Raw genomic sequence first — 25,027 nt, forward strand, 5'->3', positions numbered from 1 at the left:
TGATGCCTGTCTCATGCCTGAGCTGTGTAGGAGTTTGCAAAGGCAGATGAATATTTAACATACCCTGAAGCTTTGATCTTTCAGTTGTAGTCTGGTTACGTTTGAAGCCCCATAAAATGTAACTGTCTGAGGTGGTGCTGCTTTTATTTCCACTGATGCAGAGACTGGAGCACCCTCCTAATTTCAATTCCTTCTATCTCAGGCAGCTTCATTCACCTCTCCCATTCATCTGTCAAGAATCCTTATCACCCGGCTGCTGGATGCTTGTGCTGAAACTGCCCAGTTTTTCAGGCTTTCAGCTGAGTACCTGAATTGCTTGGTGTGAAAGCCTTTGTCTGATCTTCTGGCTTCTGAAATGCCCCAGCTTCAAGGAAAAGGTGGGATGTCCTGCAGGCTGGCCACCAGCCATGCTCTTGGGCTGTGGGCTGAGGCAGGGCTCATGTCCTCTCTTTCTGCAATATGGTTATAGTACAGGATAGTCCCATTCCCCACCCTCAAAGGTGGCCCCTGCTGATAAATATCTATGTTCAGGTGTTGGAAAGGAAATTCTAGGCCTGAGTTGCTGCCAGTACTCCTGGCTGGCTGAGGCAGTGACAACTCCCTGCCTTCCCCTGTAAGGAGTGGTGGTCCCTAACTTGGCATTGCAAAGTCTGTTGTTGCACGGCTCCCCTTGCTTTAAAGTCTTCTAGCACTGATATTCAAATGCCAAAGTCCTCACTCAGTCTAGCCCTACAAGACATGAAGGGAAGATCTAGAGAAACACCCAGCTCAGTAGAAAGGGACCTTGGGGTGCTGGTTGACAGCAGGCTCACTGGGAGCCAGCAGTGCGCCCTAGCAGCCAAGAGGACAAACTGTATTTTGGGTTGTGTTAAATGCAGTGTAGACAACTGGTCACAAGAGGTGGTTCTCCCACTATATTTAACATTGGTGTTGCCTCAACTTGATTATTGTGTGCAGTTCTGGTCTCTAAATATAAAAAGTTAAAGTTAGCCATGAAGAGGTCAGGCAAATGGGACTTGATGATCTTCGAAGGTCCCTTCCAGTTATTGGTCCAGGATGGTCCCATTCCCCATCCCTCAAAGTTGGCTTCTGCTGATAAACACAAGTTAAGGTGTTGGAAGGAGTCTATTCTACCAACTCTACCTTTCTTAACATTTCCTCTTGGCTATTTTTTTGTCTCTCTCTCTTTCACTTGCTGTCTTGGGAATCATGGACCTGTCAAATAGAGCCAGGACTACCTACTGTGGATATTGTGAGCCCCTCTAATCTGCCAAGTTCACTAAGATGTAGTGCCTTCTACCTGTGTGTTGGGATCTCCTCTTGGGGAAACGTGGCTGGATTCAAACCTAATGTATTTGAAGTAATTCAATATGCACGTGAAGACATGTGGGAGAAGAGTGCTATCACAGTGATACAATGTGGGCAGTGGTTTGCATAACCTTAGCAAAGAGACATCAGGTGAGGTGGCCGGTGGCCTGACCTGGTTTCTGGCAGTCAGGGCTGGCTCTGTGCATGGGCAAAGAAGGCAACCTCTGTGACAGCAGAGAACAGCAGCACAGCAAATATTTTCCTGCTGGTTTTGTCTGTCAGAGCCATGGAGAGCTGGGCTGGTTGCTTCTTCTCCATGGCACTATAAGCTTTGTATCCAATATTGATATTTCCATTACCTTTATTTCTGTTTTTCCTCCCTTCTGCTATTTGGTTTCTCAGGTCCATCTCTATTACATACCTTCTCCTTCAGCTCTGGTTCCTCATCATTGGGGTAGAAAAATCCAATTTTGATTGTGGTCTTGGGAAGCCATGAGTGATATTGCTGCAGTTGTGACAAAACTTAATGTGGCCTAAATATTCGAGCAGCCCATGCTGAGGTTTGTGCTTCTGTGGGTTTGTGTGCTCCTAGCAATACCTGAGCTAGGTATTTTAAAGCTGATTCAGACATGTATGCATGAGCTGCAGTCATTTTACTTATGGCAGCATAAGCAAAATTTTGGGAGCTGAGCACTCTTGAAGGGGAAAAAAATACTGTAAACATCTGCATATGTGTGTGTTATTCCTCCAGAGCCTACACCTTAAGCTATGAGAAGAGACTTTTATAAATGGCATTAGTATTTAGAAGTCTGGCAGGAATGTTGTGAGTGTAAAAAATACATCTTTTGTAAGATTGCCTGTTTTGTAATCTACTAGACTGAAAGCTAATGTAAAACTGAAGCAGAGGCCTAAAAACTAAAATCATTACACTGCAGCTTAGTGGAATCTTTTTTTTATTTTTATTTTTTATTTTTTTTTTTTTTTTGTGAGGGGGCACCTTCTCCTGGGTCTCTTGATCCACGACCTCTTCCCAAGTCTGAGCATACAACCTGCCTTTTTCAAGCCTGAACCTCCTTTTGTACCTTGCTGTCTTTTAGAGGGAAAACTGGTGAAGAGACTTGGGTTACAAGGGGCTCACAGTGTACTCTACTGTAATTCATGCTATGCCTTCTCCTTGTGAGGAGGAAGATGAAATCTGTTCCCAGCTGACTCCCTTGCTGTGGTCCAGTTGTGTTATCTCCTAGAGGATAATGGAAACACAAAATGGACAGCAATTCAGAGGACTAACTTATTCCCCCAGCTCTAAATTGATTTACTTAGCCTTGCTGCTGAGACATCCAGGAAACATTATAGAGGGGATGGTGGAATTTAAAATCAGAACAAGTAATAGAATGGGCAAAACTGTATTTTGCTGCACATGGAGGGCAGCTTGCCTTCCTCTTTCTCCATTATTTGTTTTGGTATTTGCTTCAACAGCTCCCTCTCACCCTGAAGCTCCTTATTCTCCTGTTGCTGCTGAAGGGCATTTATTCCTTCAGGCCACCCCCAAAATAACAGATCCACCCTCCTAGATCCCAGCATGCTGAGATGTAAAGTCCTGTGTACTGTTCCTACCCCTACCCTTATCTAACCCTACTATTTGAAGGAAATAAGGAAGTGGAAAGTAATACAGGCCAATCTTGTTCTGGATGAAAAATGTCCACAGCTCTGTCAGGGCTATAAAAACTGATCCATGTAGACTTTGTCTTGAAACCCTGATACAACTTCTAGCTTGTTTGTGTAGTACAAAACCTTGGTGAAAGAAGGACTGGAAAAACATCATAAGTACATAAATAACACTTTTGTCAAAGGGTATTTCTGTAGACCTCCTAAATATCAGCTTTTGATGGTCTTTTCACAAAAATTCCATTTCTGTACTGTTGTTTTCAAGAGATCTTTTTACAGCCTAATATCAAGCAAGTCATTTCACTTGTAAGCTTAGATGAGGGTATGTTTCAGGGGTGAACCTTTTCAGGATTTATTGAAGGCTCTGATGTAACTTCATTGCATGATGTAGTGAAATATTATCTCCCTCCCACTGTTGCTGAGTTACAAGAGGACTATTGTATCAGACAATTTACTGGGCACAATTTCAGTGCTCAGGCAGATGGGAACAGAAATTTCAGGCCTTTAGGTTGGTCTCATCACTACTGAATTGCCTCTTTAGAGCACTATGCATTCCTTCTAAGTGACAACTTAGTACTGACATCTTGCAATGCAAGCCTGTACACTAGATCTTCTCCTTTGACATTTCCAGATTCCTGCCTACAATGAGAAATAGTGAACAGTGTCGCTTGTTTGTCTTTATTTAATCTTCTCCTTCTTAATTAAATTTATTCTGAACTTTATCTTAGTATAATACCAAAACAAACTGCTGAATGCATTGCTACATATATTACATACGTTTGTGGGACATGCAACCTGCTTGGAGGACCTGTACACATCCTTCTCATGCTGTGTGGGTTATGGCATACAAAAATATATCGTATTTGTAGTAGGCTGCTGCATATGTTCAGAAGCTGTTGAAAGTCTTTGGAATTCTTATAACTGTTTATTCATTCTTTTGTTTAGGAGTCAGTGACCTGTAAGTGCTCATTATGAAGAGAGATCTGGTTTTCTTGGTGACTCTAATTAGCCTTGCCTTCCTGTCACTGCTAAGGTCTGGATATCCTCAACATATTGCAGAGGAGTCCTGCTCTGTTCAAATCCTTGTCCCAGGCCTCAAAGGTAATGTGGAAGTCTACTGCATCATTCAAATACTAATCCATTATTTCTAACAGGCTAATTTGCACCACTGCACTGACAGCTTCTTACAGAGACAAAGAAGGTGTCTTTCTTATTTGTCCAGTTTGTAGCCTCCTTATATATGGAGTTTTAAGGTCCTTAAGATGAACTTAAGTCTGTTAAAATCAACATGGTTTAAAGAATGCATGCCAAAATTTCACAAACTTGCTTCTGATCTTTAATGTTTGTTCCTCTGCTACTCTGCCTAGTTGTTTTCTCTGTGTTTATGCACACAACTGGTGCACATACACAGAAAAACATACTGTAAAATCAGGCTGTATGTTATACCTGGAGAGGCTTTCATTGCCATTTTGCAACGTACTAGGGAAGTATTTTGTATTTTCTACTCTTAAACTTGTCTTCCTTTGGGCTAAGTTTCCATTGATTTTAAATACCCAAGTACCTTTTAGCAGAAATAAAAAAATAAAGTTAGTCTTTTTGGCATTTCTATAGTTTCTGTGGAGAAAAGCACAATTTTCACAAAATATGCCCCCAAACTGTTGCCCAAAATATGGCATAATAAATTATTGATCTTTCCATAGTAAAACATGTACTAAAGTAGATCAGTAAATTTCAGTAAAGAAATCAGCATCTGGGAAGAATTAACATTTTAAAGCAACAGCATCCACTACAGTGTGAAATCTCAGCCCCATTATTGTAGTCAATAACAGTAATGTACATTGTGGAGGCTATGGTATTTCTACTGGAGGGTAATGTTCTAGCTGGGAGGAACAGCACTTGCCTGTTACATCCAAATCTGAGTTTGACTAAGCCTTGAGTAAAGTTGTTCCACTCTGATATATTTGCAGTGTGATAGGCATAAGGTAGTGCTGTTTAAGTAACTCAGAGAACAACACAATCAAGGTAAATACATGTTGTGTAAAGTTACACAGATCCATCAAATGATCAGGCCACAACACTGGGAACTGGAGCATCACAATCTTTCATTTCAAAGTAATTGTCAGTCATTGTCAGGCTTTGTAACTTCTTTGCCTTAGTTTTCCTATTTGTGTTATCAGTCAAAATTAACACCCGTAATTACCATTGTTACGAGAGGACCATTATTACTATTGTATGTGGCTTTTTTTTTTAAACACATAAGCACAGCAATAATAATCTTGGTCCTTTGCCAGAAGGCAAACCTGAGCCAGGGAGCAGTAAAGAAGCCTGAAAACCATTATGCGCTAATGATTTCACTCCGCTTCACGAGTTGAAGACATTGTGAAAGTGAGAGAGATGGATGCACAAATCTAGCGAAGCACAAAATGGCCTGACGCAGCCCCTGTTAATGTGAAGTCTCTGAAAAGCTGTCATTGCCCCAGCTATGCTGTTGGTGGGACTGGCTCAGAGAATTGGTAATGAGATACTGCTGTCCCCCACTGGCACAACTCTAATCTATTTCAGTGGCCAAGGTTTCCTTTAAACTGAGCTTGTATGAGGCCATGTGCCCAGATTTTGGCTCCCACACAATGTGGGGTTTGCTTGTTGTAGCTCTTAGACCTGCCCCAGCTCCTCCTCTGCTGAGCAAGATACCCAGTGATGGAAGAACCCCTACCCCACTACCAGGAATGAGCCGGCTGGGAATGCATGGAAGAAGTGAGGGAGACTATGAGATATGTGAAAGGTAAAAGTAGAAGGGGAAGGTTAGGTGCAAGAAGAGATGGTGTAGAGAGTGGAGCCTGAGTGGGGGTTGATGAAAAAGACACCAGGAAAAAGTACCCAAAGGTAGGGGAGTGAAATGTAGAAATTTTAGAAGAGCAGGAGGAGATAAAAGGGGAAAGAGGGCACAAAGAATGAGACTGAGCAGAGTCTGGAAACCAGAAGGAAAAAGAAAAAAAAGAAAAAAAAGAAAATAACACAAAGCCAATTAGGACCCCACAGAATAAAAGGTTATCGGAAGAGGGATGAGATGAGAATGAAGGTAGAAATGGAAGATGAAGAAAGCCAGTGAAGACACCCAGAATAGAAAAAAGGCACAAATGAGTTGAAGGTCAGTGGCTTAGGTCTGGGATGCATTTCTTTTTTTTTTTTTTTTTTCAAACCTCAACTTTATAAAGGAGAAAGATAAAATGTGAGAGGGAAAAATACCATGGGTCTGAGAATCCAGACAGCAGAATGATCCGTGTTTTAAAAAAACAACAATATTAATAATAGGAAAAGTGCATTTTGTGTGAAGAAGATACGGATGGCAAAGCCTCACTATATTGCTCATTAATAGTCTTCCTAAATTCCTGTTTCTTTTGTTAGGTCCACGAGATTGAACTTACTGTAAAGAAAAAACATTACACATAAAAATCTTTCAAGGCTTAGCTTCTTGTTTTGCCACCTTGTTTTGTTTCTACACCCCCACTTGATGCTTCTACTTACACAGGGAATATGAGTAATGGAGGAAAGTTATCCCCAGCCAAGGAATGCTTAATAGCTCACGGAGTTGATCTTTGGCATGCAATTTTTATTACAGTAGATGGTACAACTCAAGGTAGGCACACTGCAAACAGAATCAGAGACAAATCCTGTACCAAAGAATTCACATGAGAAGGCAAATTGACATCAGTAGTAAGATTTATCGTCTGAATCATGAGGGATTGCTCTTAGAGATGACGGAACAAGAAGTCTGCAATAGTGTCAGGATTGTGCCTGATATTCAGGTCCTGCTGCAGCTTGGTTTGGTAATAGAGCTTGATTTCTTTTGGGGATGTGGGGCATCACAACACTGGGGAGCACTGCTGGGCTCACCCTGCCTCAGCTGCTGCTGAGCACTAAGGAAGGAGGTGGGCGTTCATGTAGCAGGGCTGGGACAAAGAGCTCGTCTGGGCAGGGATGGAGAGGACTCTGAGAAGGAGGTACAGCTGCAAAGGGACTGCAACTGGTGGAGGAAGCTAAACTGGAGCCATTGGGTAGGAACCACAGTGCATAGACTCCTCCTCCACTGAAAGGATGGGGTGTAAAGAACAGTACAGGGACTGGAGACTGGAAAGGGACCAGCGGAGCAGAGGTGTCTTTCCCGAGGTTCATTTATTTTTTTGTTTGTTATTCCTAATTCAGGAATAAAGAGGTAAAAAAAAATGTTAATTATACACTATACATACATATATATATATATGTATATATGTATACATATATATATATATTGTTGTTCATGACACCTGCACAGTGCTCAGGGTACATATAGCAAAAATGGGGGCTTAAACACTGCAAAGCTGAACTGGCCGCTGACACTTTTAGCCAAGGTCTTGCTGCTTAAAACAGCTGATAACAAAACCTGCAAAGTGGTCTGTAGCAGGGCCTGTAATGTGGTAATCTCCTCCCAGGGAAAGTTTCTTAAACATCCACAGTAAGGAATGCAGTGTCATCTTATTATAGGAATAAATGCAGGCAAGTGTAATGGCCTGAAGCAAGAGTGATCTATTTTATTGATCCCTAATGCACAGCTTTCACTCTGAAGAACATGTAAAGCAATAGGCTGTAATAGCCTGCTCTGAGCCTCCAGAGAGCAGGGAAAAAGTCATTGTCAGGATTTATCTTTGGGAAGCAAAGAACTCATAACCAGCCCTGAGGGGGGAAAGACAATCATACAAAGACTATTGGTTACCTGGTAATAAAAAAAGGTGACGTTCCCAAATGTGCCAAATAATAGCCTGTTTCATACTAACAATATTATCCACTGGGGATTATGTGAAGTTTGTCCTCATTAAGGTCAGAGAATGGCCTATTTTTTGTATGTCTGAAGGCAGGGAAGATGGGCTGGAGCTTACTGGTAGCCTCAAGAAGGAAAATATAACAGATGGAGGGCTGAGTTCAGCTCACAGCCACCTATGTCTACAATAAGGAGAGAGGGCTGGAGGCTGCATATTTGAAACATGCCATGTTTCAGCTTGTTTATACACGGTCCCTCTCTAAAGTGCGTCTTCCAGATATGCCGGAGAGCTTGAGGGGTACATGATAACCATTTCCCTTCCTGCTATGGTGCTTACTTTGGCTTCCTGGAGAGCAGCTAATGCTCACTCTCTACAGAAATACAGAGTTGAGGCATTAAGCCTGTTGTGTTAGCTCTGGATTTTAGATTCTTACATGTTATTTTCTGTGGAAGTCATAGAACTTTCCCCTCCTTCACATACTTCTTTTTAATAAAGGTGTCTTTTAAAATCATTCTTTAAATTTCTGTTTAAGAGATTTTAAATTTTATGTCCCTGGCAAACAACAACAGTAGGGGTCAAAACAATGTAAGCATCTCCAAATATACAATGAAAGACACAAGTGAGGGACACACTTATGGAAACTTATGTTTTAAGTATGCTGAATACGTATCATGTACCATGAGCCACATAACTATAAATACAATGCACTATGGTTCAGACCACAAAGGTTAAAAGGTATGGTATATGAAAGAACACAGATTAAGTAAATGTCGTTTAATGGTTTAATGCTCAGAAATTATCCTGCAAATGACAGATGTAGCAATGCCTTCCTATAGATCCATCCTTACTCAATAACTAAGTACATGGAATAAACTTTTTTTTTTTTTTTTTTAATAATTTGAGGTTATGGTTAAGCCATTATCACTGGAAACAGACATGTCCTTCAGCATGCTTTGCTGAAAAAGAACAACATTTGGTAGAAACTCAAGATTATTTTGTGATCATGGCAGCAGAAGGAACGTGAACATGTGCTATGTTGAGGCCAGATTCTGAGGCTTCCGCTGAACAAAATTGTGTTGTGGTAGTGTTTTCAGAGGGGGCTTGGTGATATGAGTAACATCCACAGAACTAGAATCATAAGAGTTTGATAACATACTGACTTTGGTTTTGTCAGTTTCTATTTCCATTGCAGAAAAGTCCATGAAACAAAACTGTTGAGTCAGGTTTCATCTGCTTTTATTTTTTTCCCCTTGCTATAATAAGCTTGTATTTTCAGTGAGGGCAATGGCACTCGTCACTGACACCAACTGAAAATAGTTCTTGCTTAATTTGATTCTTCTTTTTATTTCCTTTTTTGTCGGCAGGGGAGGCTGGAGAAAAGGGGGAAAAAGGTGCACCAGGTCGTCCAGGCAGGGTTGGGCCTCCAGGAGAAAAAGGTAATTTCAGGAGAAAAGATGTTTTGAAAGTAATTTCTGACCAAATACTACCTTTTCTTTTGAGGTAATGTTGATGAGAATACTCTGTCCCGTTGCTGGATGACATCCTTAGGTGTTTCCATGTACCTTACATTCGTTTGCACACTCATTTGTAAACTAGCTATTGCTTTTTGGTCCAAAAGGTTCATGGAAAAAAAATATATATTTCTTTTTTTTTTAGTAAGGTCTCTGTAAAAAAAGACATCATAATGCCTTCTGCAAATGCAAACCTCATATTTTAACAGAGGGAAGAAATCATGAGGTACAGTTTCCTTTTGCTTGTAAATGTGAACACTCACAATACCTTAATTAAAACCATTGTGGGAAGGCATTAAGCCTTAATAGGCAGGGGTGGCCATGAGTGATTCCTCATTTCTTAGATCACAGTTCAGTAGTATTTATGGAAAGATGGTATTAACATTGCTTGCATTGTAGTTGAAAAATATTTGGAGCTCTTGAGAGGAATAGTGCTCAATCATATTCAGTTATAGAGCTGGGGGAAACACAGCATTTCTGTCTTACAGGAAATTCTGTCTATTCACATTTGTTTTCCTCTTGAAACAGGGAGGAAATTTAACCTTCATATATTTTTTTTTTTCAGGAGTTGCATATTCTGAAAAAAATAATCATATTAGGAATAGTAAAAACCTTTTATTTCAATACTGAAATGAAACATTTGACATTACTGTCATAAGAGTGTTGGTGTTTTTACCAAAATTAATTTACAAGCCTTTTTTCAAAGTATTTACAGTAATAACGTCGTTATGATGATGCATGATCCATTACGTAGTTCTTTTGGGCAGTTACAGAAACCTAATATTTGCAATTTCCCCTGGGACCAAGATCTACGGATAGAGCTCATCCCCTAAAACATATTGAAAAACTTACAACTCCCATGAGGTGTGTATGTTCAGTCTGTGTACTTCCCATATGAATATGTAACCTTCAAGGACAACTCTCATAAAAAATATTGGAAACTAGAATTTCAACTCCTACAAGGTAATGCAGCATGAAGAGAAGTAAAAGTACTACAGAATAATTTTGGTTAAAAGGTGATATGGAGGTCATCTATTCCAATCTCCTGCTTAAAACAGGGCAGACTTCAAATTCAGGTCAGGTTGCTGAGGGTCTTGTCCAGCAGACTTCTGAAAATCTCCAGGGATGGAGATTCCACAACATTTTTGACAGGTCTGCTCTCCAGTCTCATTATAAAAGACCTTTTCCTTAGGGCCAATTGAAAAATTCCTGCTTTTGTCTTGTGATCGTTGCCTCTTGTCCTTATGCTGTGCATGTCTGAGAAGAGAAGGCTGCATCAAACAGGCTGCTACAAAGCTGCTGTTGGTAGCGGAAGATTGCAGTTATATCTCCCTCTTATCCTTGTCTTCTGCAGGCTAAATAAAACCACTCGGTTTGTTTAGCCCAGGGAAGAGGAGGTTGAGGGGAGGCCTCATGGTGGCCTGCAGCTTCCTCACGAGAGGAGAGGAGGGGCAGGCACTGAGCTCTGCTCTCTGGGGACAGTGACAGGACCTGAGGGAATGGCATGGCGCCGGGACAGGGAAGGGTCAGTCTGGGTGTCAGAAAAAGGTTCTGCACCAAGAGGGTGGTCGGGCACTGAGACAGGCTCCCTAGGGAAGTGGTCACAGCACCAAGCCCTCTGAAATTCAATAAACATTTGCTCTCAAAAATATGCTTTTATTTTGGGGTGGTCCTGTGTGGACCCAGGAATTGGACTTGATGATTGATGTATGTCATGTATTCAAAATGTTTTGAATTGGCTGAGAAATGGAAGTACTGCTGTATGATCAGACAACACAGAGTGTAACATCTAATTTATATAATTTTATATTGTAATGTTGCATTTACTTGGAAAATTATTGTCAAAAGGAAAGCTTGGTGAATTCTACTAATTAGGATAATTTTCCATTTTTTTTTTTATATCTCCAAAATTCCAAAATTCTGATGCAACTGCATGAGGAAACACTGAAGTGAAAATTCACTGCAAGAAAATGTACTTGAAACAGAAAAGAGATGAAAGAAACTTAAATATTAATGCATTCTGTATTATATTTTTCCAGACTGTGCTTTCAGGCAAAATTCCTTACTGCTTGGTAGCAACATATTTTTTCTGCTTTCTTTTTTGCATCCAGATTTGATCTGATTTATATATGTTCTTGGAATATTTAGTAAACACTTATATCTTAACATAGTAAGAAATTTAAGTACGGTGTTCTCAAAAATAACCAATTCAGCAACTGTTCCTGATCAGATTATCTAATATCTATTTGTGACCTGCTATTGGCTTTGCTTTTTTTCTCTGTTTTTGATCTCTTGATGGGCATACATCACTGATGTCCTTTGTCGTTCTGGCCAAGTATTTTAAAATCTCAGTTGGTAGAAAGCTTAGATCCATGATGCAGGTACTTAACACATAGCTTAGTGAATAATGAAAGGGGGATAAAATTGTTGCCTCACTTTGCATTTTACTCATTCTATAAGCATACATGGATGAATACAGCAGCTCTGTTTCTGTGCTGTGTTTCTCTGTAGTCTGTTAAACTGCAGTCACTGTGTTAACACATTTGACCTCCTGTAGTTTTTAAGCATATTTCTATTGAAATTTGATAATTGCTGTCTTGTTGGGATAACATTTGGCTCCTTCTATGGATGGAAACTACCACATTTCATTGTATATTGCTGCTATTTGAGTAAGTGATGGTTTACACAAGGGAAAGATTATTATTCTGTAATGTTTGGAGAGTTTTGTACTTTTGTTGTTAATTTTCAATATCAGAATCACACTTTTTATTTCTTTATTTCTTGTTTCTTTCCCTTTCTTTGTTTTGTTCAGGCAAGTTCAGGAAGGACTTGTGCTTAGTTTCATTGAATTCAGGAGTACAATAATCAGTGAATAAATAACATACATAAGAAATGTTTTTCTTATGGTATATTTGACCTGAAGTGAACATCTCAAAATTAGAAAGTTATGCAGATTTTTTTGTCATATCCTTTCCTCATAATATTTTCATATTTTAGTAATTCAGACATTGATAACTATTAAAAATTTCTGCTGCTTTCTTGAAATAAATTTGTTTCTGAGTGTCCTGATGTTTCAGGTGACATCAGACATCCTGATGTCTTTGGGCACTGATTAAGGTTAAATTCCACTTACTTTCTTCATTGCTTATAATTAATTGTATAGGTCAATTATGATGCATAGCATGTCAGCAGAATTTAAAACTGTGTAAGCCTTATGTAAAGCATAGAGCACTGGATCAAGTAAAATGGCTGATTCAGACAAAAGTAATGTGTAGTGCAATGCAAGTTTTAGGGTGTGAGGTTAATGGACATAACTTTTCCACTTGCTCTGATAGCTGGACTGCACACTCCCAAGTTGGGATCGAAGTCAATTATTTGATTTAGATTTGGTCCTATCTGTGAGACCAAAACTTACATGTTTACAAATTCTGAACAGATATTTCAGTAAAAATACAATACTGTGAATATTCTCAGAGTAGCATAGATTCTGTTTATGTCAATCAAAATAAGGAGAGGGTGAATTTAGTGTTGTAAACCATAATCAAAAGAGCAGGACATTAAAAATGTGTTTAGATATTTAATTTCTTTTAGAGCTACAACCATATGAAAATAGATTATTTTAATATTTTCATTCCAGCCTTTATGCATCATGCTCTGTTTATATGGGTGTGTTAAGTACAGTCATGCAATAGTGTTGGGCATGAAACACAACTCTCTCTATCTCTGCAGTGTTAGCACAGTCCATGGTGTGATTTTGGCTTGTGGCAGCTAACAATTTCTCAGACAATTCTTGGGCACATTTTGGGAGCTAACACAGTGAACAGCTTGCAACTGATTATCCTAGTTTGAAGAAAAAGACAATTTACAACCGTGGAATGTCCCATTCTTGGCCACCTGTTTCTCAGTGCTAGGAAACTGTCCCAGGCATTTAGCTTACTAGTACAGACACAGCCTCTAAGTATGAGAGAAGACTCATTAATTTATCTGGATAGGAGCCAGAGTGCTCAGTCATTTGTATAATCAAATTCTAAAGAGTGGTAATAATATCTTAATTTATATTTTAGTATTACTGATTGCTCATTAATATGTAATCAATCAATTCCTCACATTTCTGAGTCAACTTTTACATGAATTTATTGCTCACTAAGGAGTGCTGCAGGCAGAATTCCATATAGAAGTCCTGACATTGACAGTTGTGGATTCACAAAGTGGGTATCTTATTCAGAACTATCTTTCAGTTCCATCAGAACACAGTGGGATTTTGAGAAAACCTGTGCTAAGCTGAGTGGACAAGAACATGGCAGATGGGCTTCCGTGTAAATAAATATATTGCATAGGGACCTTAGGGATACATAATTTAGTCCATAATTACATGATGCCAAACAAAAGAAGTGTCACTTAAAACTCAAGAACCTCTTTCAAATCATTAGCAGCAGTCCCAAAGCCAACAAACTCTGCTCATCATCAGAAAAGTTAACAATAACAAAACAGGATGCTCTTTGCAGCTGATTTTGCTCTCTATCAAAACCTGACATGCAACAAGTAACAAGTGTGGCTTGTTATACAGGAGGTTAGAGAGGGGCACTAGAAATGTGAAGATGGAGAAACTGCCTTGTAAGGAGAAGCTAGACAGGTTGAGACTCTTCCAGCTGCAAGGAGGAGTCTGAGGAGGATATGATTGAGGTCTGCAGAATCCTGAGAGCTGTGAGTAAGGTGACCTGCTGTTCACTAGGTCCATCATATCCAAGTTAGGAGGCACTCACTGAAGCTTCTGGGAGACAGATTTAGCATCGCCATCTTCAGTGGACTGCAGGTAGTAGCCAGGGTTGCATGATCTCTCTGTATTACACCTCCTGCTGTCACTGTGGTAATCAGAGTGTTGAGTCAGAGGGACCACTGATATGAACAAGTTGGGTATTAGGTTCTTAACATAACTCTGGCAAGGTATGTATTTTGTAAGTGTAGTTATTTGTGTAACTGTGCTTTTAAATGGAAACCCCTTTCCAGGAATGGAACATGATATTTCCACTGCTTTTGTTTGGAATGTACTTTAAAATGGTTTAAACTTTTCCACTGCCTTTCTAGATTGGATTTATTTATTTATTTATTTATTTATTTATTTTTTTTTTTTTTTTGTGTACTACCTATAGCTTCCTTTACAAATTTTCTAGCCTTTCTGACTTCTAGTCAGCATTGATTGGTAACATTTTTCTCCTTTTTCCCCCCCTGTTTATTATGCCAAGCTTTTAAAGATACCCTTTGTCACTAAAATACCTGCCTATAATGAGTGGGATGGATCACTGCTGAGAGGTGTTCATTTCTCCATTGCCTATCAAGGGAGCTTAGAAAAATAATTTAGACTACAAAGCTAGTATTCAGGTGGCTAACGCTGGATGAAATGAGTTTGCCCCAACTTCATAAAATGCTACCTGAGATTATCCACTATTTGTTCATATCAGATGTAACTGGGTTGTTGTCACTGTTCCCTAGCCAACCACCAGCCTCCAGTGGCACAGATAATTCAGTTTTATGAGCTGTAAAGCAGTACCATAGTCTACTAGTATATTCAGAATTTTCTGGTTTCCAGTAGTCAGGTTCTAAAAAGTTAAGAGTCCTGAAAGTAGATTTGCTATGCTGTAACATGCTGTATCCTTTAAAAATACTGTTTGTTCTCATCAAGTCAGGCTATAGTGACTGCAAGACTATGGAGGTATGCTGTGGAAAGATATTGTAAGCTTTCTCTATATCTTACATTTTTTTTTTATTTTTTAAGTATCCTCTGCTAACTACTGTCAAAGATGGCACTGGAGTTGACAGGCTTGTGGTCTGGGTTGGGATGATTTTATTTATGTTGTTAGGTAGGTTTTCATTATATCCATTGTGCCAAATCATGAAGAATTGCTTTCTGATTTGTCTTTAAATCCTCAAGTTTGGCTAGTAAACTACTGTTCTCTTTTCCTCTTTGATCCAGCTCAGTTCAATTTTGTTGTGAAATGGTGAATTTGAGTTTCTGCTCGATTTGTCTTTGGCACAATTCTTTTTTTTTAAAGTAGTTTTACACCTTCTTGTCTGCTCCAATTAGTCCTGTCTAAAAAGATCGACCATCCTGTGTGAACACCCCCTTTTATATTGTTGTACTGTGCCAAAACCTCATCTTTTCACCAGTTGTGTAGCCCACCATTCATCTCTGGGTTTTATTTCTTCTCTTGTTTGTAGGCCTGAAAAGGCCAACAAGAAGATCATTTAGAATTTCCTTCTCTTCAGTTCCTCTGAAATCCTTTAAGTCTTCTATAATTGGTTGCAGTGTATATCACCTTCATCTGAGAAATGACAGATGTCTTGCTTCACATTCTCCATTCAAACTCTCAGTTAAATTTCCTAGTTTTGGTCTATGGAGACTTACTTTCATTGTCCTCATTTCTTTCCAACTCTCATTTCCTGATTTCATTAAGACTCTTCAGACTGCATTTTTGGCAATCACAGGACCACTAAAAAGGACTTTACAGAAGGTTTAAAAAGTTTTGAAACCCTCAGGGCAGATTGGTCTCTCTTGAAGCCTTCTGATTGATTCTGCAGAAGAAGCAGAATAAGCAAGCCCCTGGAGTAGAAGCAGGGGCTAGTCACTGTAAGAGAAAACCAAATCCAAACAGTTCTTTTAATGAGCACAGGAGACTTAATATATGTCTTCATTGTTTGAGATAACACACTTTTTGTGTTATCAGACCAAGTAGTTTTTACTGGCTATTACTGAGTAGTTGTTTGTCTTCTGGGTAGTATTTATGAGAACGAAAGTTAAGTCTTTTAATATATTACATTGCATTTAAGCATTATATCTATATGGTTATTTAATTTCAGGTATAGCAGCCTGAAAAGAGTTATTATACATCAGAAAACATTCAAACATCTGACAGTGTAACCGTAATCCATAAGCAATCCATATATAATCCATAAATGTCCAGAGCAAGACGGGTCACTTTCAGAGCAACCTGATCAAGTCATGGCAAGGTAGTATTTTTGAGATTGTTGAGGAAATGCCTTCTCAATATGCTATTTATATTGGATAAATATCCACTAGTAGCATCAGTACCTTTATAACCTGCATAGCCCCATGGATTGTGTCTTTAAAGCAAACCATGAATCTATTCTGAAAGTGAAGCTATATTCTGGAAAATAGATTTTCAGCTGGTTGAGTGAGTTACTTCCATTCTTCCAGTAAGAATATACAGGATAAGAGAACAATTTTTGGGTTTCTGGTAAAATTTCTAAATCGAGTCCATATCCAGTAGTGGCTCAATCTGATCCTTTTTGGAAACAGAGGGAAATCATTGATTGTAGAACTTGCCAGTAATGAATTAGACCAATAAGCCATATCCATTTGGCTTCTTTCAGTTCGGAGAAAGTGTTTTCTTCCTGACTTAACCCATCAACTGATGGCTGCTTGAGATGCATAGAAATGCAGAAGACATCTCCCAGTGGTGATAATGTTATGTTCTGGCACATATCACTATTTACACTTTTAAGTTAAAGCTAATGATCAAATAGAATCATAGAATATCCTGTGTTGTAAGGGATCCACAGGGATCATCAAGTCCTACTCCTCATTCTGCACAGGACTGCACAAAAAACAGATTGTGTGTCCAATTGTGCTTCTTCAACTCTGTCAGGCTTGCTGCCATGACCACTGACCTAAGGAGCCTGTCCCAGTGCCCAGCCACCCTCTCTCTCATCGAAGAACCTTTCCCTCACCCCCAGCCTGACCCTCCCCTGTCCCAGATCCATGCCATTCCCTTGGGTCCTGTTGCTGTACCCAGATAGCAGAGCTCAGTGCCTGCCCCTTCACTCCCCTCATGAAGAAGCTGCAGGCCACCATGAGGCCTCCCCTCAGCCTCCTCTTCCCTGGGCTGAAGAAACCGAGTGATTTCATTCACTCTTCATTCATCTTCCCCTCCAGACCCTTCACCATCTTTATAGCCCTCCTTTGGACTCTCTCTAACAGTTTTATGTCCTTCTCATATTGTGGTGTCCAGAACTGCACGCAGTACTTAAGGTGAGGCCACAGCAGCACAGCACAAAGCAAAGCAAGACAATCCGTTCCCTCAACTGACTAGCAATGCCCTGCTTGATGCCCCCCAGGACACGTTGGCCCTCCTGGCTGCCAGGGCACACTGTTGACCCAGATTGAACTTGTTGTTGACCAACATCCCCCCAGATCCCTTTCCAAAGGACTGATTTCCAGCCTCCCCTCCCCCATTCGGTCCATACATCCAGGGTTGCCCCTTCCCATGTGCAGAATTCGGCACTTGCTCCTGTTAAACTTCATATTAGATTGCCCAGATATCTTATTTGTCAGGATCTCTCTGCAAGGCCTCTCCACCCTCACAACCTCAACAGAGTCAGCAGCTCCTCCCAATCTGTGAATTTATTCAAAACACCTTCTAGTCCTACATCCAATTCATTCATGAAAACATTGACATTAACTGTCTGTAAAATGTAGCCCTGGGGAACCCCACCAGTGACTGGTCATGTGCCCGATGTAACTCCGCTTACTGTAGCCCTTTGAGCCTGACCCATATCAAGTGTATTATTTATTTGTCTACCTGGACTTCTTGTTCAGGAGTTTACTGTGAGAAACAGTATGAAAAGATTTGATGAAACCCAAAAAGATTAAATCAGCTGTCTTCCCTTGGTCAACTAGATGGGTGACCTTGTCATAAAAGGAAATTAAGTTTGTTAAACAGAACTTTACCCTCATGAACCCATGTTGGCTGGGACCAATGACTGTATTGTCTTTCAGGTGTTTTTCAATAACTCCCAAAATAATCTTCTTCATAATTTTACTGGGCACTGAAGTGAGACTGACAGGCCTGTAATTACCAGGGTCTTCTTTCTTGCCCTTCTTGAAAATTGGAACCACATTTTCCAGCTTCCAGTCATGTGCAACCTCTCCAGATTCCCAAGACTGCTGAAAAATAATTGAGAGAGGTCTCCCAGTGAAAACAGCCTGCTCTCTGAGTACCCTGATATGAGTCCCATCAGGTCCCATAGACTTACATGCATCCAGCTGGAGCATGAATTTATAGAGTCATAGAACGCTTTGGGTTGGAAAGGACTGTAAAGACCTTTTTCACCTAGTTCCAATACCTCTGGCATAGGTAGAGACACCTTCCACTAGACCAGGTCACACAAAGCCCCATCTGATCAGGCCTTAAACACCTCCAGGGATGGAGCATCCACAGCTTCTCTGGGCAACTTTCTCCAGTGCCTCAGAGAAAAGAATTTCTTCTGAATATCTAATCTAAATCTCCACTATTTGTTTAAAACCATTACTCCTTGTCTTACCACTGTACTCCCTGGAAAAGGGTCCCTCCTCAGCATTCCTGTAGTCCCCATTTAGGTGAATCTTCTCTTCTCCAGGCTGAACAACCCCCAACTCCTTCGGTCTGTCTTTGTGAGGTGCTCTTGATCATCTTTATCGTCCTCCTCTGGACTCACATATCCATGGCAGTCTTGTGCTGGGGGCCCCAGAGCTGAATGCAGTACTTTGTGTGGGGTCTGACAAGGGCAGAGTGGAGGGAGAAAATAATTTTCCTTGACCTGCTTGTCATACTGCTTTTGATGCAGCCCAAGATATGTTTGGCTTTCTGGGTGGCAAGTGCACATTGCTGGCTGACGTTGAGGTCCTTGACAACCAACACCTGCGGGTCCTGCACATGTTCAGGGTTGGCTGGGAGTTTATCATTACCACCATCATAGTCCTCCAAACTTGGGAACCTGGAGTCCTAGAGTACATCATTGGTGTTGAAGACAGGCAAATAAGGTGTTAGAAGTCTCTGCTTTGTCTGCATCCCTATTTGTGAGATCATCATCCACATCAAGTAACGCATGGATGTTTTCTCTGGTCCTCCTTTTGTTGTTAACATATTTTATAAAACCCTTTTTAGTGTCTCCCACAGTGCTGTCCAACTTCAACTCTAATTGAGCTTGGGCTGAAGGATGAAATCTGTCATAAAATTATCCAGTTTTAGACATGTGGCTGTCTGTCCAATTGCACTGAAACCCACATCCTGACAACTAATCTTCAGTTGTTGTAGTTCCAGAACTGAGGCTGACCTATGATAATTTACAGAGGTTCAGTTACTGGATCCATGTAGCAGATTTTCCTCTGAACTTTCCTGATTGTTTGATTCCTTGCTTCTGTGTAGCAGAACATTGTCACTTAGCAGAACAGGTGTCGCTTTGAGCAAAGAAACAATCTTGGCTGAGACAATCATTGAAAAAAACCAAAAACAAAAACCAAGCAGTATCAATATTTCTAAATATTTCTAATACTAATGCAGTCTCAGTCTTGGGTTTCTGCAGGATGGGTGCTTCAGGAGGAATTTGACTTCCTGTTCCTGTAGTCCCTCCATCCCTGCTCTCTGTTAATATTATGTGGTACAGTAGGAAACCTATCTCATATGACAGTTGTACTGTCATATGACAGACTGTTGCTCCATGACAGAGTAATACAAAGAGGCCTAAGACTGATGGCAGAGCATTGATTTTCTCAGGCGTTGCACCCAGGAAAAAGTATCACCAATGTACAATGAGATATCGTATTATTTCCTGAGGCTTTCAGGGCCACAGAGGCTGTAAAATCAGACCAAATCTGCCACAATCACAATGTAGTGAGTGTAACAAAATGCTAGGTCTCATATCATAGGTCTCAGAAAGTCTACCTAAATCAAATCATGTAATCCTCTCTAAGCCAATGACAGAAATGAAGTATCATTAGGAAATAATAATCTATAAAATGTTAGTTGCAGCTGAGACAAGCGTAGACTATGTGTAGAGTTGATTGATTATAAATACCCTGGTTTAAGCCAAAACTTTCAGTTATTTGTAATCCTGTTTTACTTACGCTATCAAGTGGCTACTGCAAATGAATTTCTGTCAACTGCTAATGCACTAAACTTGAAGATGAGAATTGTAGATATGGGGTAGAATGAGGCTTTGCTATTAGAGTCTAAAGTTCTCTCAGATTCACACCATTAAGATAATTATTTTTCATTATGTCTGAGAAATGCCACCTAGAAAATCCAGGCATGATGTAACAGACATGTTTTATCTGTTTTATTATTTGAGCTCTGGAGGAGCTCAAGTCAATTACATTAATACTTGGACTGTGGCACACATTTTATTAGTAACAATGCTTCAGCTTGGTTTGTGAAGACAATGATGATAAAAGAAACTGTCTGTTCCAGTGCAAATTCTGTTTCCCCTGAAGCCATTCTAATATTCACTTTACATTGCATAGGAAAGTACAACTAATGGAAAAGAGGTCAAAGTCAGGGAAAGTAAGTGAATCAAACTGTCTCACATTAGATTTCTGGCTATATATCAAGGATATATATAGGTAGGTGACAGTGGCAGGTTCATTCAGATTTGTTTACAATTTCAATTCACCTTAAGAGGTAGATGGTTACTTTCTATTTGTAGAAACACAACTGAGGAAAATGAGTTTTGAGTTGCACCTTTGCTACAATTACTGTTTGTAGTATTCCATAGAACAGTCTTTAAATTAAGTAACATTCAACATTTCTGTTTGTTATGTTACTGTCAGACTTCACATTTGTATGAACATCTGTGTGTGTCAATGTACACATACAATTTCCATTAGTTTTCATTTTTCATTACTGCAGTCTTCAAATGAAAGAACAAAGACTAAGGATGTGACTGCTACTGCGGAAATAAGCTATGAAGCCCAATTTCAGCCCTCAGTTACAGTGAAGCTACTGTATTAGATGAAACTAATGACTAATGATGAAACTAACTACTGACAGATGAAACTGTCAGTCGTGCTTGGATCCCTTAGGTCTTTTACACTCCCTAACAGTTTCAATACGTTGATCCACATATTTTGATGGAAGTCTCCTTCATTGTCAACATAATTTTAGCATGATCATCTAAGAGAAGTTTGCAAAAGTTCTTCCAATGGCTCTCAGCTAAGATCTGTTTTCATTTACACCTGTATGCTGCTTTAATGTCAATTGCTTTGTAAAGTTTAAATCATAAGTCCTTCACAAGGAGTGAAATAAACGTCTGAAATTCAATGCATTTTGGGAGCATAGCGTGTTTTTGTTCATTGTGAAAACTGGTACTGCAAATATGCTGGAATCTGAGTGAATTGTTAATTTACATTGTTAATTTATTTTGTCTTTCTGCTATGTATAGGAGAAATGGGGGACAAAGGACAGAAAGGCAGCATGGGACGGCATGGAAAAATTGGTCCTATTGGTTCAAAAGGTATGCTTAGTACAATCGTTTTTGCATTGTTTCAGATGAAAAATCGTTTATGTTTGGTTAGCTACTCTCAGACTTTATTGCAATAGGGAGTTTCTCATACTGTAGTCAGCCAAACTGAGATCTGTCAGCCCATTACCTTTTGCTCTGACAGCAGCATTAAGAGCTGGAAATCCTGGTTTGAGGCTAAGGAACTTAAATTGCCAACAGACAATTGTGGACGTTTAAGAGAAGTACATGGGAAGATGTGCTATATTTTGGAAGACTTCTAAGAACCACAAGACTTGAATTACAATCCTGCATACTCCATGGGCTCCCTACATGCTTAAATGACTTTGGTTAAGTCATTTGGACCGATATTTATGTAAGCATTTGGATTATGAATCAAGCTTTGGACTCCAATGTAGCATATACAGCCCTTTTCCCTCTACAGCTTCTGAATGTATTGGTTCTGTAAACCCCATGAATGTCAAAAAATGAATATTGTTACATATGCCTTGTGTTCACGTTTCATAGCTTTGGCTTGCCTTTGTTGTGGACTGACTAGTACAGAAAAATCTTTATTTTTTGTTTGGTCATACTTCTACTTTGCACATTTGGATTTTATTAGAGAAAAAAAATAAAACGCTGAATTATTTGTTAACTAAAAATATGCTTTAAATTTATATTCTTTTCATGTTTTTAGGTGAAAAAGGAGATAACGGTGACATAGGACCACCAGGTCCTAATGGTGACCCAGGTACTCTATGACATACTTTGTTTATGATATGAAGGATTTTAGAAGATGCACGCATCATCACCAAAAATATATATTTTCTAAATTACTGAGAGAAATGATGATAAATTAAATATTTAGATAGCTACTCCTCGCTTATTCACTGAAATATTATCAATTCACTTAAAAAAATATTATTGAATCTGCAGTAGTTGCTGGACTTACAGTGTATTGAAACAACGTCTGAGAGCTCTTAGAGGTTTGATCACTCCAGTGGGAACTGAAATGCAACTGTCAATATAATTTGTCACTGGTGGAAAGGGACATCTCTGTATATTCTCTGGCTTCCAGCCAACACAAAGGAGCAGGTTGGGAGATACTGCCCCCTCCATCAATTATCATTGTAGCAACAGGAGCTTACGAAGAATACAAATCCTCCAGAAAGAAAGGTGAATGTCTGGCACAAGAAGTGTGAGTCTTACAAAAGTGGCTTCTGATTTTGCCCAATTTGTTCCTTCCTAGCAGGGTGCTCTAAAGGTTCATCTATTAGGTTTCTCATGAGAACATAATTTGTCACGCTAATTCTTGAGCCAGAGTACCATATACATTGACAAGAAGGATGGTTTTGTAGTATAACTACCCAGTACTTAGATTGACTTAGATACCTAAGCTGAGTAATTGGGTAGTTAAATGCAGATTTGAATAATTACACACAAAACTGGAAAATGTAATTGATCCTCCTTTTGAGATTTGAACTCATAGAAGTAACAATTACCCTTTTAGTATTCTCATTCAGATTATCTTTGTCAAACCAATATCAATTTGGCGTAATAGATGGCTTTCTATTGTCTTCTTTTATTGAAAGAGGTACAGTAACTTCTCTACTTTGAAATGTACAGAACTACATTTTTCAGCTAATTGTATGCATTACATGGTTGGAACATTAGCCTTTTTGATCTGCTGTGTGAGATTCCTTGTGAGGAACAGGTGAACAATGCACATGGTAGATTTTTGCTGTGGAAAAAGTGTTCTTTAGAAAAGACTGAAGAGAACAGTTTTACTCGCGTGAAACTTTGACAAGTATTTTTAGTTCAAAAAAATCTTTTTTTTTTTTTTTTTTTTTTTTTTTCCCCCAGGGTATTTCTGTCTGTGTTCAGTTTAGCACTAACCATGCAGGGCTGAAGCTTCACAGGAAAGAAAATAAGGTGTTCTGGCTAGGCTGAGACAATGGTGAGAATCATTTGATGGCACATGTTAGCAAAGGCCACAGGTTTCTGGCCATTTTTTATGAGGAAGGTGTCCCTCTCCCAGTGGATGTGTGGGCCTTTTCATGATCTTATTAAGATAATTACTGGATTTAGATAGCTTTTTCACTTCAGTGTTCCTGTATCATTTCATAGGCATTCCTTGTGAGTGTAGCCAGCTAAGGAAGGCTATTGGTGAAATGGATATCCAAGTGGCCCAGCTGACGACGGAATTAAAATTCATAAAAAATGGTAGGTTAATTTTATTTAAATATTTTCCTCTCTCATTGCTATGTTTTACCGGTGGAATTGCTCGTAGAGAGTATCACCGTCTTGCATCGGATTTGTGAAGCTATTTGGGGTGTACAGTAAGTTGGTTTATAGAAATGCGAGTGCTCACTTTTCAGCACTGCCCTCCCCCGCAGCTGTTGCTGGTGTGCGTGAGACAGATAATAAGATATATCTGCTGGTGAAGGAAGAGAAAAGATACAAGGAAGCCCAGCTCTACTGCCACGGAAGAGGAGGGACACTGAGCATGCCCAAGGATGAGAATGCCAACAATCTGATTGCCTCGTACATCAACCAAGCTGGGCTCACCAGAGTTTTCATTGGGATTAACGACCTAGAGAAAGAGGGGAATTTTGTCTATTCTGACCGATCGCCCATGCAGACCTTCAACAAGTGGCGCAGTGGGGAGCCCAACAATGCTTATGACGAGGAGGACTGTGTGGAGATGGTGGCGTCTGGAGGGTGGAATGATGTTGCATGTCACATTACCATGTATTTTGTGTGCGAATTTGACAAAGAAAATGTGTAAGCTTGTCTGGTCTTTCTTTATTTTAAGAAATGTTTTCAAGCAGGTTGTACAAGTTAGCCCAGGTTTATAGAGTACAAGTGATATTTTACATGTATGTGACATCGGTGTTGTACAGCTGTAAATACAATTTAGGTATTTCAAATATCGGTATTTACCCTTCAGAAGGGAAGAGCACTGATAAGTAAGACATAGCTTTTTTTTTTTTTTTTTTTTTTTGGTAGGAAAATGTAACTATTTAGATTAAAAAAGAAAAAGTGGTTTGGGGCTAAATTCTGACCTCACAACAGTTATCAAATGTGATGGCATGACTGTAGGGGAAGGCAGAATTTGGCCTCTAGTTTTTAGACTGATCATTTCTGAAAAAATAGATTCTTGATATTCTTTTATCTTAGCAAATTTTGTAGTTATAAATGTTAATTGCTTGTAGGTCTACAGGGATATTTCAGCAAGAAGGCAAATATTTTGTATACTCCAGTCAATTAGTACAAATATTACTGTATTTTTTTTTGGATGTAAAGGTGTTACTTTTTTTTTTTTTTAATAGCTAAAGCAAGTGAACAAAGCAGGAGTCCTACCAATTTTGTAAAGTTTCTTTATTAAAATATTCACAGATGAGGAGGTCCTTCAGTAAACTCAGTTTTAGTGCTAGGAGGGGACTAGCTTCTTGTAATTCAGTACTGAAAGAGGGA

The 25,027-nt window shown here is 39.4% G+C and overlaps 1 protein-coding gene across 1 annotated transcript in view; it reads left to right on the top strand.

Moving 5' to 3' along the window:
- Positions 1 to 24,518, top strand: part of COLEC11 (collectin subfamily member 11) — a 36,744-nt gene extending 12,226 nt beyond the window's left edge. The window contains exons 2-7 of the mRNA XM_032185119.1: positions 3,919 to 4,074; positions 9,134 to 9,205; positions 21,494 to 21,565; positions 22,248 to 22,301; positions 23,678 to 23,773; positions 23,947 to 24,518. Of these exons, the coding sequence (XP_032041010.1) occupies positions 3,945 to 4,074; positions 9,134 to 9,205; positions 21,494 to 21,565; positions 22,248 to 22,301; positions 23,678 to 23,773; positions 23,947 to 24,338 (816 nt within the window). The 5' untranslated portion in view covers positions 3,919 to 3,944 and the 3' untranslated portion in view covers positions 24,339 to 24,518. The remainder of the gene's footprint in view (positions 1 to 3,918; positions 4,075 to 9,133; positions 9,206 to 21,493; positions 21,566 to 22,247; positions 22,302 to 23,677; positions 23,774 to 23,946) is intronic.
- The last annotated feature ends 509 nt before the right edge of the window (positions 24,519 to 25,027 follow it).

The sequence above is a fragment of the Aythya fuligula genome, chromosome 3 (assembly GCF_009819795.1).
Source record: "Aythya fuligula isolate bAytFul2 chromosome 3, bAytFul2.pri, whole genome shotgun sequence".
NCBI classification, from domain to species: Eukaryota; Metazoa; Chordata; class Aves; order Anseriformes; family Anatidae; genus Aythya; species Aythya fuligula.